The sequence below is a fragment of the Galleria mellonella genome, unplaced genomic scaffold (assembly GCF_026898425.1).
Source record: "Galleria mellonella isolate WM207_F2 unplaced genomic scaffold, CSIRO_AGI_GalMel_v1 utg44, whole genome shotgun sequence".
Taxonomy (NCBI): Eukaryota; Metazoa; Arthropoda; class Insecta; order Lepidoptera; family Pyralidae; genus Galleria; species Galleria mellonella.
The window spans coordinates 2,790,591-2,806,444 of record NW_026442100.1 but is presented as its reverse complement, the minus strand read 5'-3'; the positions used below and the strand labels follow the sequence as shown (position 1 = coordinate 2,806,444).

Sequence of the window (15,854 nt, the reverse complement as noted above, 5' to 3'; positions counted from 1 at the left end):
TTTTGATAAACTTTTATATATCACATTAAATGTAAATTTATTTATATTATTATGTAATTTATTTAAATCTAAGATTCAAACATATAGTAGTTAATTTAATATTTTTTACACAATTTAATTATAAGTGAAGCGTAATTTTTAGGCTTCTGTATTTCTAAAGGAAAAAACGGAACACTTATAGGACCACTCCGTTATCCGTCCGTCCACCTGTCAAGATACTTTCTTAGGAACGCTTGGAGATATTAAGTTGAAAATATATTTTATACTTAGGTCTGTAATCTCTTAAAACAGTGAAATAATCAAGCTTTTAAATCGGTGCAATCGAAAGATACGGTCGTTTATATCGTATATTTTAATATTCGCAAAAAAATCAAAATCTATAGGGTACTTCCCGTTGACGTAGAATCATGAAATGTAGCAAGAAGCAATGTCATGTAGCATAAGTAAAACTCTATTTATAGTTATTTCACAAAAAAAAATTCAATCTCTTTGCGCGAATTCAATTCGCACTTGACCAGTTTTTTTTTTATTTATATTGACAGTCATTTCTGCATTCTTCATTCCATATAGTATGTGCAGGTCTTAGGTACAGGTATATCAAATTTTAAAATTATGAATGAAGTTGTTAAGGTTGCAGTAAGTAATAAACAAACAAACTCACTTTCACATTTATAATACTTAGTAAGTAAATATTGGAAGACCTCAATGTTTATAAATTAATAGTAAATTGAAAACAATACGAAATAAAAAAAATAAATTATTTCATTATTAATATATTTATTAATCATAACATAAACGCCATTTGCACATAGATAAATACCGTATAATAATAGGTAGCTACTTACATAAGATAAAATTATATTAATATCTATTAGTTACAAATAACTAAGCAAGATATTTATCATATTCTTAATCTAAATTCACAGCCATATAGTTTACTATAGTAACTATTTAAGAAAAATATAAAATTTTGTCTATTATTCTAGTTTAAGTATTGTTATACGTTAATACTGTTGAATATAGACTAATATTCATATTACTTTTATTCTAAATCTTCTTAAGTATAAATTGCCTCTGTCAGCATATTGGTAACATATACAATATATATATATATATATTTCTCTAATACTACGTTACATAACTGGCCATATTTAAAAGGGGATAATAATTGTTTGTCAAGTAGCATTCTTGTTGCTATTAATTACTCTGTCCTCACAGGTCGACGCATGCGTATTTAAGAAGTGTTCGAGTGGGCCGTACCAATCTTAAAATTATTCGATGCCCATTCTAGGATTTGAGTGACACTTCGTAAAGACATATCCGAATGTATGTATATACCTTTTCGAAGAGGGTAGAGGGGGGGGGGGGGAGGGTTTGTTAATAATGGGATATAACTGTTCTAATATAGTTTATCAGGTTGATCTCGTCTCGGTTCCCCCTGGAAACTATAGTAATATTTATTGTTGAGTTCGTTAGAACGTATGATCTCTCACCGGTACCACGCCAGTGAACACTATTATTGTTCCTTAAATAGCCTCCTCTTCCTAAAAAGTAATCTGAAATATATCAATGTAGGTCGACAATCACGTGGTTTCCCATGGAAACTATCAAGGTAAATCCACATTGGTACGTAATCTTACTTTATCTTCACGTATCACCACTCATTAGTGCTCTATATAAAAAATTTAAAGCTTTTTAATATAGCTACATAGACATCAACTACACATAATATTTACCAGTCCATTACATCCCAGGTTGTTATGTAAGCAGGAAAACTAAGTGACTGGGGGGAAAGGGATTGTTAGTAATGGAGACTGAGAATCTCATTGCTAGCAATATATCCAACCAGGTCGACCTCCTCGCGGTTCTCCCTGGAAACTATCATGGTTAATTCCTGATGAATTCATCATGATGGGCTAACTGGCCTGTTTTCATTCTCATCTATCACCCTTCACTGGTGCTCCGCCAGCGTATCCCGTTAGCGCAGGCGGGGTTACCATGTCATTTTCACTTATCAAAAAAAAAAAACTTAGTGGCCTCTATCCGTATTTACTTACTTGCCTACATCTGTTGCTACATGGAGCACCTACTGCACGGTTTATAAGAGACGGGTATTAATGCAATTATAATATCAAGATATTCTACGTAAATTATCAATTTGCCTAATCATATTATAAATAAATAAAATGGTCGCGTTAATTACGGTCTTTTATAAACCACAAATCATGCAACGAGAAAGTCTAACAGTTAATATTTAGTACATGATTTATGGTATTATTTGCATGTGATTTTATAAGATCTTTTTTAACAACATCAACAAATAAAGCTTATTAACATAATGATTATGTTTTCTACAAAAAATACATAAACAAAAGTTTTTTTTTTAAAAGAATATGCTCATGACAATAATAGGGTTGTCAGAGGCATTTCTGGACCGTTGCTGCTGTGTGTTGCTGGTGGACACTTGATATGCTCACATTTCATGCATATTACATTTTAAAAGCTAACGTAGAAGGAGACCAGCCTACGGCCAGCGCTTTGATTAATTTAGTTTACTAATGGTGTTTTTAGTCACTGGTCAGTCAATTGGGTATTCGGAGATTTAAATAGAAAAAAAATTAACTTAAAGATGGCGGTGTGCACATGCAAGCGTGCCTTAGTGCTCCACGAAGCCACGGTAAGAAATGACCTACACGCGCGTAAACTCCAGGGTAGCCTTGCCTTGCGCAGCCACGACCCCACGACACAACACCTGCAAAAATGAAAAAAATATATATATATAAAACTTGGAATACAAATTAAACGGTCCATCTGACAAGAAATGATAGACATCAACTATTAACATTAACAGTTTGACATGGATATCATACAATAAACTGTGACACCTATGGTATCCCTCGCAGTGATAGACTAAGCTCGTCAGTAATCAGGCAGAAATGCGACCTACCTACTACTACCAATCCCTTTGCTTGCAACCCTGTCAGGCCCGTGGATGTCGACCTGTCATACCCTGTCAGGTCCACTTCCACGGGGTCCCCTATAGTATCCAACATAATGGGCTAACTAACTTGCCTTTTCATTCTCAACGATCATACCTCACTGGTGCCCCGCCAGCGTAAACCGTTAGTTCAGGCGGGTTTACCATTCTAGTATCATCCATTAAAAAAAAACTGATCAGAGTTCACCTTCATTTACTATCACTCACTAGTATTCTGTCAGAATACTTATACTATTAGCATAAATGGGGTTAATATTCTATTTTCACTCCATTAAAAAAGTGGTAAAAAGCTTTATGTTTTGAAACATGATCAAACGTGGTCATTATTGTAAAATGCGGCAAATATTATTGCCTGGAGCGGAAAAATACTTAATCGAATATTAGCCGATAAGATGACGATGAAGAAAACTCACCCACAATAGTGTAGTATGGTTGAGGAACTAACAAGGGACCACCTGAGTCACCAGTACAGGCGTCGCGTTCTGGAGCGTTGGCGCACAGCATGCGGGGTGTAACCTTTCTACGGCCGTATCCAGCGCCGCTGCAGTCATCTTGAGTCCAAATTTGTACCTTGGCCTGAAAAATTCAATATCTTTTTAAAATACGAATTTCGATGTCTATTATTATTATTGTATATTATAGGTATTAATTATGTGCAGAGGATATCTATCTCTAAAATCACTATTCGCATTGCATCCTCGATTGAAGAATTATTTTGATACGCTTTTTCAAATTTATGTTATTATAGTGAGAATAAGAACATAACTCACTGTTAATCAAATAATAGTTTTTCGATTTTCAGTCAATTTTGTAATTATATTCTTATTTTTTTAATAAATATATATATCACAAATTCTGTTATACATTGTTACCATGTGCCATGTGGTAGATTTCGGAAGTTTTATTATAAAAAAAAATCCACTCACTTTATTTGGTATACTTGAAGCGGGCCCTTTTTCAATAGTGCTTCCCCATCCCGATACTACAGCGTCTTCACCTTCAAGTGAGTTGTCATCATCTATAAATGATTGAAGAAAATTATTGGAATGTGCTTCTTTATTTATCTTTCTTTCTTTATATATCTTTACCTGTACTGTAGACCAGTGTTTCCGAATCTTTTTTGTATCATGCCCCACTTGAACATTTCTAAAATTTTTATGCCCCCATACATAATTTATCCCGACAAAGTTTACTTGACGACTCTAATCGCCCAGTTAATATTTTGGTAACATCAAACGAAATTATACCTAATAAATATTTATAGCATTTTTTAATTTACTTTTTTTGTTAAATTGGCACGGATATCTACTCTAGCATTGCATTTAAATGGCTCGGAGCAAGAGGATTAAAATCTAGTCTGTTTTTTAATTGCCCCCCCCCCCCCCTAACTATCACATTGCCCTTCTGTGAGGCGTGGGCCCAACGTTGGGAAACACCGTTGTAGACTGAATGTGTGAATATCACCATCATTAGATAAATAAAACTCACCAGGCAAACAGGCAGGTCTATACAGATGTTCAGGTAGTGGTTCAGCGAGTCGCAGTACAGCGATATCGTTGTCGTATGTGTACCGATTGAAGTCTGGATGCTGTGTCACATGCGATACTTCGAAGCCATCAGTTCGGGTGTGGTTCACGTCGTATTCGCCGACGAGCACCGTGAGACGAGCCGCTTCCACTCTGAAAATACGTTTACTTGTATTTACTTTTTCTTTTCTAGCGTAGAGTTTTTTATGAGAGATAGGTCTTGTACATATTTTTTTTTAAAATACTGTTTATGTGACATGATTTTATAAATTTATTGTCTTCGGCTGATCTATTACGGCATGATATAGTTTTATTCAGGGTGTATGTTAGGTTATTTTTCCAGTCCCTTGTACAATACACTCATATATGTCTTTGTGAAACTTTATCTATATCCTGGAGTATTAAAGTTCGTAAGTATTAGAGGATTCTAGGGCTAGCCACACCCTTACACACCCATGCGCCTATGGTTTTATTTAAGTGGTGGAATGGTAAGTATGGATGTTAAGATAGCTATCCTTTTAGTAAATTGTAAAAGAGTAAATGAAAGATTGTCTTTGCAATATGAGCGTCTGACTTAAGATTTTCTTCTTCTTTGGTGGCGTTCACCCCGATATTGACTTAAGATTTTGTTCCGCAAATTATTTGCTTTAGGTACTTCTGATAAAAACAGAATGGAACCAAAAAGAAAACTTACATTTAAAAAAAAGTACTGTCAAAATAGGTTCAGAAAAATACTTGAACTGAAATTCTTCTTTTTTTTAAAGTTTGTTTATCAGAATACAGTACAGTGTTTATTTTATTATTAATTTACAGTTGTTGTAGCACAAGTTTATAATTACCCAGCATTTCAAACAATATTCATTTTTTATTATGTCCTCGCCCTTGTTGGCCGGTGTTATGACGATACTAGAATAATTAGATAATTGAAAACAAAAAGCTACGTTTATAGTATTACACGTATGTATTGTCACAGATTAGTAACAGATAACATGATGTGACGGTATGCAAATGTAAGGTCACATAGAATACGAGTAGGTCAAGATCATACTGGTTAGATGCGCCTACTGTTACTCGTATTTACTATGCGATTATCCGATTGTTTCATTCAACACGATCGGAATTTTAAATCGATACCATTTGTGTTGAGATTATTGTAATTGTAATGAGAAAACATACATTCCGAATCGAGAATCTCGGCGTTTATATGTAGGCCAAGGTGCGGTCTGTATAATGAGCGAGAGTGTTTTTGAATAAAGGAATAGGTGTTTTTCGAGTGCGTTCAATTACTGTGGGTCAATGAGTACTTTGGTAGCTTATTATTGATATATTGTTTCTGGATTTATACTCAATAATTTTTTTTTAAATTTCTTTAAAGGTTTTACTCCTTTTTTAAGTACATAAGGAAATATCGACATTACTAGTTCCTGAAATGATAATTAAAAAATTTACTTCGCAAAAATCACTTCAATTGTGACAAAATGTAATATGTAAAATTACCTCAAGAGTAAACAAAAAAGCAATAATAAAACTTTACCGATAGTAAGTATAATTATGAAAATCGATTCACATTTGGCAAAAATATCAAATACATGGTAAACATTTTATAATATAAGGTAGAGGTTTTATAATTATATTTTTTTAAATATAATAGATACGTTATTAGAGACACAAAAATATCCAGATTAAAAAGAATGATTTCCACCAAACGGTTCGCATCGGATAGGATCGGAACGGATTTTACAATCTTTAAACGATATTAAATCGTGTACACAGTATTTAAAGTCTATACTGCCAAGTCACTCACATCAGCTTGACTGAGCGCTTTCCGCGACATACGATCGTACTCGAAAATATGCTGCGACGCGAGATTGGCTCCGTTCGTCTGTCGTATTTGATTGGATCCTTGCGGCTGCCGTCTCGTGCACTCAAAGCCATGGCCGGGTGGCACAACTTATTTTTCTTTTCCTTTTTTCCTTTTATGTGTGTTTATAATTATTTTCTTCTTCTTCTAATGTAGTAGCCAACAATGTTACGTTAACTTCAGCCATTTTAAAAAATTAGAACACGCCAACACAGTAGGCATGAAACTGTTTGGCTAGGCACAGAAACGGATAGGTTTGTAAGCGACGGCTCGGAGCCGATTGTATGCGTCGGCATCCTACCGCTCGCGATCGGCTGTCGCCGCATCCTTTCCGATGAGATGCGGAAGCTGTTAGGCGGAAATCATCCCTTACATAAATGGAAGTGTGAATACAATTAATGTGAATGTTTATTTTGTACGGAATTGAATCTGCAACTATTGTAGATATCTGGAAGTAAAATTAATACATGTGCTAAAACTAGGAGGGTCTACATGAGGTGCAGCTAAAAATATCTTGGTTAATTTATAGTGAATTCGCCACGATAGGGCAATTTATCGGACTGCATCCTCATTGTGGCAATACGACATCTAGAAGTGATTTTATTTTTGTACTTCTGAAATACACACTACCACCTTATCAGATATCAGATGTAGGAAATATAATCAAATAAACCACTTATAGACGGCGTATCAAGATAAAACATACGCCAGTTCAGGGACGCAAGTATAAAAACCTCATCGAATTTGGTACAGTAGTTTTTACGTGTTACCGCAACAAACGCACAAGCAGACAAACAGATAAAATTTCTAAAACGATTGTTATGGCTTCTTTAAATCATCTAGATACAATTAGGTATATTATCTGAGGCATAAGCGTGTGCATTATTTCATAACTGCCCATAAAATAATATATTACATCGCTAAACCATGGTGGTCATCAAAATTCAAACCTACGAAATAAAACCTTTAATTTATCAAGTATGTATCTATTAATCGTCGATTATTTAGATAGAGGCACTCGCTAATATTTCCCGAAGATTGCGGTCAACAGTTTGCTTGCATTGGTGATTGATAATGAACGAAACTGAAGGAAGACACGGACCACTGACACACTTGTTCGGTTGCTTTAAGAACAATTCTCGGTTCAATAAGTAAGGTCGCGAAGTTCACGTGCCTATTCTATTTATATAGTTAAACAAGTGATTAACGGTTTGTAACAAACTTTAATAATTCGGTCAATCAACTTATAGGTTAAACAAGAGTTAAGAATTGTCTTTGAATATCTTAATAAATTTGCTGTCATTTGATTGATTGGTTTGTGAAAGACACAACTCATTATCTAATCTTTTTATCTATAATGCTGTTGCTGCTGTTTTTATTTTGCAACTAAGAATTTATTTTTTGTTTATAGGAATTTTAATTGAGCACTTAAATATGTTTTAGGATATTTTAGTACAATTATTAGTGTTTTAGACAAATTTAAATTTTCGGAATAGTTCAAAATAAAATAAAAAAAACACGTAATTATAGTCTAGAGACATTAATTACCTAGATATGTTCCAGCTTATAACTAGGTAAGTTACAAATTTCGAGGACTATAATAGAATCTGTAATAATGAAATCATTTCTATTCAGTACCTACACGATAACAGGAGGCCATCTTCTTCGCTTGTCCAATTTGTTGCCTCACTTTAGTTTATTTTAAATTGAAGGGTCTATGCAGAATAAATATGTATGCAATATATGCATTCTGAATAAACAGATGCGCCTTGCGCAACATGAAAGTGTGTCGATAAGCTCGAATATGAAATATTTGGGACACAATCCCAAAGGGCGTATTTAATGAAGTAATCAGTTCATTACCAAAGTGGTCTTCACTTTGGTAATAAGATTGTGAAACAATTTCATTTCGTCAAGATTTTTACTGAGTTTAGCGAGGCCAAAAGAGAGATACAGTTGTCCAAAAAAAGCATAGGTGATTGTTGCGAATTATTTAGTAATTCAACGGGGTGATTTTCGACGCAATCGAATTGGCATTAAATCGAAATCAAATCGAATAGATGTCAAATAAGTATAAGGCAAGTTGATGTCTCTTTGGAACCGACTTCAAAAAGAGGTTCTAAATTCGTTTTTTATGTGTATTATTGTATATATCCGTCAGCTATAAACAGTTTAGGAAAATTCTTTGTATCTGACTATATAATATTACAGACTGGCCCCATAGAAATTTTATCAAAATCGATTTAGCAGTTTAGTTTTTAAATTAAAGATTTTACCACAATGAAAGTCAGTTATTTTTTTATGGAACACAATTTTAAATTATATGACGATTGAAATTTAATATTGCGATCGAATGTAAATGTCATAGAATCGAATAGACGTCTAATAAGTATAAGGTAAGGTAACGTCCAGTTGAAGTCTATTTGATGTCGGTTGAATTCTAATTTTGATTTCGAACAGAACATCGAATCGAATAGGCGTTAAGTGTTTGTAAGACAAGTCAACATCAAGAAAACGATTGGTGCTCAATTCGATTAGGTACATCAAAATTCACCTCGCTGTTGACACATATTTACACAGTATTTAGTTAGAAGGTACAGTTCAACTGCATATATAATTAGAGGACTCATTTTAAAGAAAATAAATAATTATTAACTTTCACCTATGTTCACACCTCACCCACATTGTTCTTCAAATACCTATTACGTTGACTTAGCTAGCGTACGAGGCGACAGTGCGTCTCTAATGATTGCTAATTAAGTATTTAGCAAGTTCGCAAATATATATCTTTAAATATTGGCTATGATTAGTTTATGTATATTACACATTTCTTATCATCCGTTATTATAAAATTTGGACCGGTCAAATATTGAAATAATGTTCAGCGAGTGAGAATTTTATAAGCTTTACGAAATCAGCCATATAAATAAAATTTAATTTAATTTAATGTTTAAAATTTGAGATTTTAAATAAAAAAATCACATCTTGATAAATATATATTATTTTTAATATTACTTATACTAGATTTTTGCCCGTTACTTCGTATGCGTGGATTTCTGAAGTAAACTTTTTCCCAAAGAAACGTGTCGAAAAATGATAAAATATTTGAGCCTCTCATACTAACACGGTTTCAGGTTTTTTTTAATGGACGATAATGGCATGGTAACTCCACCTGCGCTAACGGTATACGCTGATAGGGCACCAGTGAGAGATGATAGGTGAGAATTAAAAGACAGATGAATTAGACCATCGTGATGAATACACTTAGAATTTAGAACGATGGTTTCTAGGGGGGATGCCGAAAAGATCGACTTGATCAACGGCACTACATAATAATAGGTCTGTAGGTACATACCTTGTACTGTGTAGTGACGTTCGTACTAATACAGGTCGTTCTTTTTTTAAATTTGTTTTGATTTTTCTGGTAATATATAAAAAGCTTTTCTATTCGTTAGTTTTTCTATACCACAGATAATACGTATTCTATCGTATTATTTGTGGTAATACCTGAACAATTTTTATTTGTTTTACACCATTTTTTTAGGGAAAATTTTGATTTTCACCGACATAATACTTCACTCTGTCCTGTAACTCTGTATAGTCCTGTATATTACAAATACAATGCGGAAATAATTTAGTACAATATGGTAGGAACAATCGATAGAAAAAAATGTGGCGCTTCATAAAGACGTTAAACTTCTTATAAACCTATTGTCTCTTTCTTTTGAGTTAAATTTCCAATTTAAAGGAAAGTGACAAAAGAGTGCAATAATTAAAATAGACATGTAGAAGATTTTAATTTTTATGAACAAAGGTTTTTTTTAATGGATGATAATGGAATGGTAACCCCGCCTACGCTAACGCTATACGCTGGCGGGACACCAGTGAGGAATGATAGGTGAGGATAAAAAGGCAGGTCAGTTAGCCCATCGTGATAAATACACTTGTAATTCAGCACGATGGTTTTCAGGGGGGACCACGTGGAAGTCGTCCTATCAGGGTATATTGATATCAATGGGAGTGGTAGTTTTCATTACTAACAATTCCTTCCCCCTTTGAATAAAGGGTTTAGATTTGGTTTCTGCCAATAGGTATTGTATGACTTTGACCTCATGTTGCATAGACGCGTGTATGTCAGTCAACACGTGAGGTTACCAAGGTTAGATAACAAATAAAGTCCCAGTTTATCGTCATAGTATGACTAGCTATGGGTTTTAACTGGCAATAAAATATTATAAATAGCAATCGATATTTACATTTTTTGTTCCTATGGTAATGTAAAAGTTATTTGTACCAGAATTTATCTATTTGGTATACACAGTACAGACGTATGGACCATAATCAGTGGCAGATTTGCCTTAATAGGCCGGGGTCTAGGGCGTATTCTATCGTATTATCTGTGGTAATACCTGAACAATTTATTTTTGTTTTACACCATTTTTTTAGGGAAAATTTTGATTTTCACCGACATAATACTTCACTCGATCCTGTAACTCTGTATAGTCCTGTATATTACAAATACAATGCGGAAATATGTTAGTACAATATGGTAGGAATAATCGATAGAAAAAAATGTGGCGCTTCATAAAGACGTTAAACTTCTTAGAAACCTATTGTCTCTTTCTTTTGTGTTGTCTTTCTTCAGTGGCAGATTTGCCCTAATAGGCCGGGGTCTAAGACGGCCAAATATTAGGGGCGGCCAATCATGCCAAAAAATTCACTGATGGTAACAAGAAATAATTCAAAGTACGTATACCTAAAAGAAACCTCGGAAAATATTACATACTAGCAGTTATTACAGTTAACTAAATTTATGAATGGATTTCGATATAAGTTGGCAAAAAGTAAATTCATTATGTACTCAATATGATGGGTGCTGAGAAAGGGGTGGCTGGTATTTGCTACATGGCTTGGGGCCCAGGGCGGCCAAAATTGCAAACTCAAACGCCACTGACCATAATTACTGAATTTGGGCATTTTTTATCCCATATATATATATATATATATATATATATATATATGTGTATACGGATATATTACATATGGGAAAGCTACGTAATTCTATTACACTGATTTTATGCAACTTAGGATGGCAAACAAGCTGACGGCCCACTTGATGGAAAGTAGTAACCGTCGCCTATAGAGATGAACAGTATCATAGACATAATAGAGAGTACTATGTTACCCATGATACCAATATTAACTACATAAAGTTTCCAATTTTATTCTCAACTAGCGACCCGCCCCGGTTTCGCACGGGTGGAACGCTAAAAAGTGTGTTTATTTACGACATTAGAAACCTCTAAAATTATCATTGTTCCCCTATTATATTATGCATGTATTATACATATAAACCCTCCTCATGAATCACCCTATCTATTAAAGAAAACCGCATCAAAGTCCGTTGCGTAGTTTTAAAGATCTAAGCATACATAGGGACGGTCAGACAGCGACAGCGACTTTGTTTTATACTATGTAGGTATATACTGTACATAAACACAAGGAAGTGATTCTCAATTCGTATTATGTTTTTGTGTGTATATTGATATATTTGTCAAGTCTGAACCGATTTTGATCAACTGATGACTGCTCTGATATTAATTTTATCAATATATTTATTTGTTAATTAGGAGTATTTTAATTCTTACCCATGGATACAATGCGTAGCGGTGATCAAGTGGTCCCTCGCGACGACTGTGGCCCCGCAGATCACCTTGCCATCCCGTTTGAGGGCCGCAAGCCAGGGAAACTCGCCAGGGGAGAGGGCCATCCCACCAACCACTCGACCACTGCGTGCGACCCCACATGCTGAGCAATTTAAACAAATGATTACATGAATTTTTCAATACAAAAAAGAATGGGCAGCGAGACTTTAAAATTATCGTCACTCTACACCACTTGAAATAGAGGTCAATCAGTTAAATTCATATTTTCGTGTTAAATTAGTTTTTTATCTGTTTTTATATATATATATACAACATAACTTTCAAGAAAAGAGCATATTCCTTTTTAAAAGGCCGGCAGCACACCTGCAATGCCGTAGGTGTTGTGGGTGACCATGGGCGGCGGTAGTCACTTATCATCAGGTGAGCCGCATGCTCGTTTGCCCCCTGTGTTGTAAAAAAAAATACCTATGTTTTTGTTATAACGTGTACATAACACGTTATAAAAAAAAAAAAACTAAAAACTACGCACAAAAAAGGTATAAATTAAAAAGTGTTTATACACTATTTAAAAAAAGGCCACAATATTTAATGAATAAACAAAATTTTTATTGATCTTTAAATTGATTTGCCAAAAAGATCGATCTGCAAAATCGAATATCGGAATGATTTTCAATTCTTCATTTTATTTAATCATTTATATTAGATTAAATCGAATTGAAAACCCTATGGCAGCCCTATGCTTTAACTACAAACATGAATTTAAAAATAGGTATTTAGCAACTATTAGTATTTGACGTGACAATTTTTGAATCGAAATTTGAAAGTGTGAAACACGAGTACACGTTTTTAGGAAAGCTGTAAGTTTTATGAGGTATACCTATTAAATTTCAGAACCCTAATTATGTTATAATATAGGCTTTAAAATAAAATCTGGTGCTGATTAGACGACATTGAAAGTGCACCGTACGTTAGGATACGCAAATGTTGCGGATAACGCACCTGTAAATTTTTTTAAAAATTCTTTCATTTATATAAAGCTGCATTATCCTTGCATAAAACCGTGCGAAACAAGGGCTAATAATCTTAAAGTTTTGTAAAATATTCTAGTTCGTTAATAAAGCAAATGTCTGTACCTATTCAGTCCTTTAGGCACGGATTCTTAAATTTAGCACTGTTATTTATTATGATCAAAATATCGAGTATATCTGTTTATCTTTGAACCATGTACGGTTTAAGAAAGGACGTCATATTTACACAAATAACTAATTTAAAATAGTATAGTAGGCTCGACTTGCAATTGTTTTAGGTTTTTATTTAAAAATATTACAGAGGCTCTAAAAATTTAAATATCAAATATGTTAAGATCATTTTGGAATTATTAAAAAGCATAGATATATAAAAATAAGAAATAGGATAAAATATCATGGGCTGAATACGGGGTAACTTCAAATTAGACAACCAGAAAAACATCACAGTGTATTTTAAACTAAATTCCCGCTTGATGAAAAGTGGCAAACAATGTCTTCTTGTACATATGTATGAACTGCAACATAGATGTCATTGAGACGACGGTATTAGCCAAAAATTTCCTTGTTCTTAGGTATAAGTTTAAATTATGTCTTCTTTTCAGAATTTATGCATGTTTGTATTCTATTCAGTTTTAAAAATTATTTATTATAGGCAAATATCTGTCTACACTAAGATCTCTTTTAAAAATACTACATAAATCGTTTTTGTTAATTCTCTAAACTTTTTTTGACATAGATACATTTTTAGTGATAATAAATTACGCATTATCGTAATTTATCGTCAAAGAACTGGAGTAACCGGCGATCTGTAGACGATAACGATGGCTCTATGTAGGTTGTCCTTTGTCTAAGTGAAACTAGGTATTGTAAACTACATAATTCATAGTAACTTTTTTTTAATATATCTGTGATTTTTTTAACTACTTTCAAAAAACAAATTTAAAATGTTAATAAAGATTTACATAGTTCTCTTTTTAATTAATTATTATATCTATACTTCATCTAAGTTATGAATTAATTTCATTTGAATTCCTATAAAACTACGTGAAAATCTAACATTATGAAACGGATTATGATACGCCTGGTAATATAATATCAGTATGCCAGTCAAAAACGATTTTATGAGTAATAAAGGACACTTAGCAGGTACATTTCTTTGCGTATGTGAAGTCCTAGGTTCGATTCTCTGTCGAGCTAGGACAGAAAAAGTATAGATGCACAATCTTTACAATTGTGTCAAAGATATGCGGATGTGACTAATCGGTACAGTATACATATTAAAATCAACATTTAGAAGATGTTTTCGTTCAAGCGAGGGCACTTAACACACTTGTGAGAATCTATCTTATTGCAACTGACTTGCAAACGTTATACGTCCTAGCTCTCTAAAAGCACTTCAAATTTATTAACAGTTTATGACATAACCGAAATGGTTTGTTTAACTGATCAGAAATTAAGTTGAATAAAGTTAAATATAGGTTTAAGATATATTTATCTATATTTACAACACTTGTAATTTTTTTTAACGCAGGTACTACACAATTAGGTCAAATGTTATGCGACGAATTGGCAATCACCTACCTAGTTTGCACTTACATATTTTCACGCGAACTTGAGGAAAGTTATTAGACTACTTACCACATATATTAGGATTCCTTACAAATAATAAAATTATATTAAACAACGAACACTACACGCACACAACTAAGATCTTCATCTGGTGTTAAGATCAGTAAAGGATATTCAGGATGCACTCACTGCAGGGTTTGCAAGCGTGGACGGCAGCTACGATACTGAGGATGCACAAAGCACGAAACATGTCTGGCGAAGGCACAGGCTACTCTGGAGGCAGGGGGAGACGCCGGCCCAGCTATTATAGGCCGCCGGCGGCGCCTCCGATAACGTCTCGGGGCCAGGGTGACGACAGAGCAGGGCAAGTTCACGGCAACGCGACCACGGAGCGAGTGACGGTGGTAGGAGCGGCCGCGCGTCACCCCACTGCTTAGCTGCTTTTGGGGATTGGCGAGGACGTGGGGACTAGTTAATGACCTTGGGTTATCGAGTTTTATTGTTACATAGTTTTGCTACTATTGCGTATGGGGTATTGTTTGTTACGGAGTTCTTTTGGTATTACTATTTTTTTATTAACGCTACATATATTATGCGTGCGACTATCAACATTTGACGCTGAGAACTGACCACTATTAGTAGAGGCCCTTCCCTAGTCATCAATCTCTAACCGTTATACTATACAAGTTACTAGTACGGAGTTTTGTTAATAGTGTAACTGTTATTCAGTAAGGCAATAGGTATATTGATTATCCCATAGCAGAAGTAGTGAATGAAATATGTTTATGCTTAGAGGATGTGGGAGTAATGACATTGGGAAAGTAAGGAAAGAATATTTACATGGAAACCTGAACCTAGACCAATCACCCGTAAGACGAGAGAGAAAACTGAGGTTGATTTGATTTGGAGATGACTAAAAGTTCAGAATTACGTTTTAAAAGAACTGAGTTTGGTGCAGCATAAGGAAAAAGAAATATCTAATAAAGAGTTAAATGAAATAAAAATAACGGAAAACACTTGAAGAATGAGTCCTCTATTTCAGGGGTTGTTCTAATTAATGCTATATGATTAAAATAAAATAAAAGATATATCGGCATGACTAATTCGGGTTTTGACTCTCTGAAGAGGCAACAATTTATTAAATGGGCCAATATTCGCCTAAGGACAAAATAACTTACACTTTTTGTAAGACAAGAAATGCAATTA

The 15,854-nt window shown here is 34.0% G+C and overlaps 1 protein-coding gene across 2 annotated transcripts; it reads right to left on the bottom strand.

Moving 5' to 3' along the window:
- Positions 1–802: 802 nt before the first annotated feature.
- LOC113518990 (trypsin-4-like) lies at positions 803–15,209 on the bottom strand. Of its 2 annotated transcripts, none has more exons than XM_026904032.3 (6): positions 14,838–15,209; positions 12,034–12,193; positions 4,487–4,677; positions 3,925–4,016; positions 3,412–3,574; positions 803–2,752 (listed from the first exon to the last, which is right to left on the bottom strand). In XM_026904032.3, exons 1-6 carry the CDS (start codon positions 14,896–14,898, stop codon positions 2,619–2,621), a joined length of 801 nt encoding a protein of 266 aa, XP_026759833.1. In that variant the 5' UTR covers positions 14,899–15,209; the 3' UTR covers positions 803–2,618. The 2 variants fall into 2 exon arrangements, with proteins under 2 accessions (XP_026759833.1, XP_052754546.1); XM_052898586.1 differs by having other exon boundaries at positions 14,718–14,852.
- Positions 15,210–15,854: the final 645 nt, after the last annotated feature.

Excerpts from the sequence above, each read along its gene's own strand:
- LOC113518990 (XM_026904032.3), bottom strand. The coding sequence starts at position 14,898 with ATGTTTCGTGCTTTGTGCATCCTCAGTATCGTAGCTGCCGTCCACGCT. Across the intron at positions 4,017-4,486 it reads TAGACCTGCCTGTTTGCCTG|ATGATGACAACTCACTTGAA; the intron begins GTGAGTTTTATT and ends AATCATTTATAG. Across the intron at positions 3,575-3,924 it reads CTTCAAGTATACCAAATAAA|GCCAAGGTACAAATTTGGAC; the intron begins GTGAGTGGATTT and ends TGAATTTTTCAG.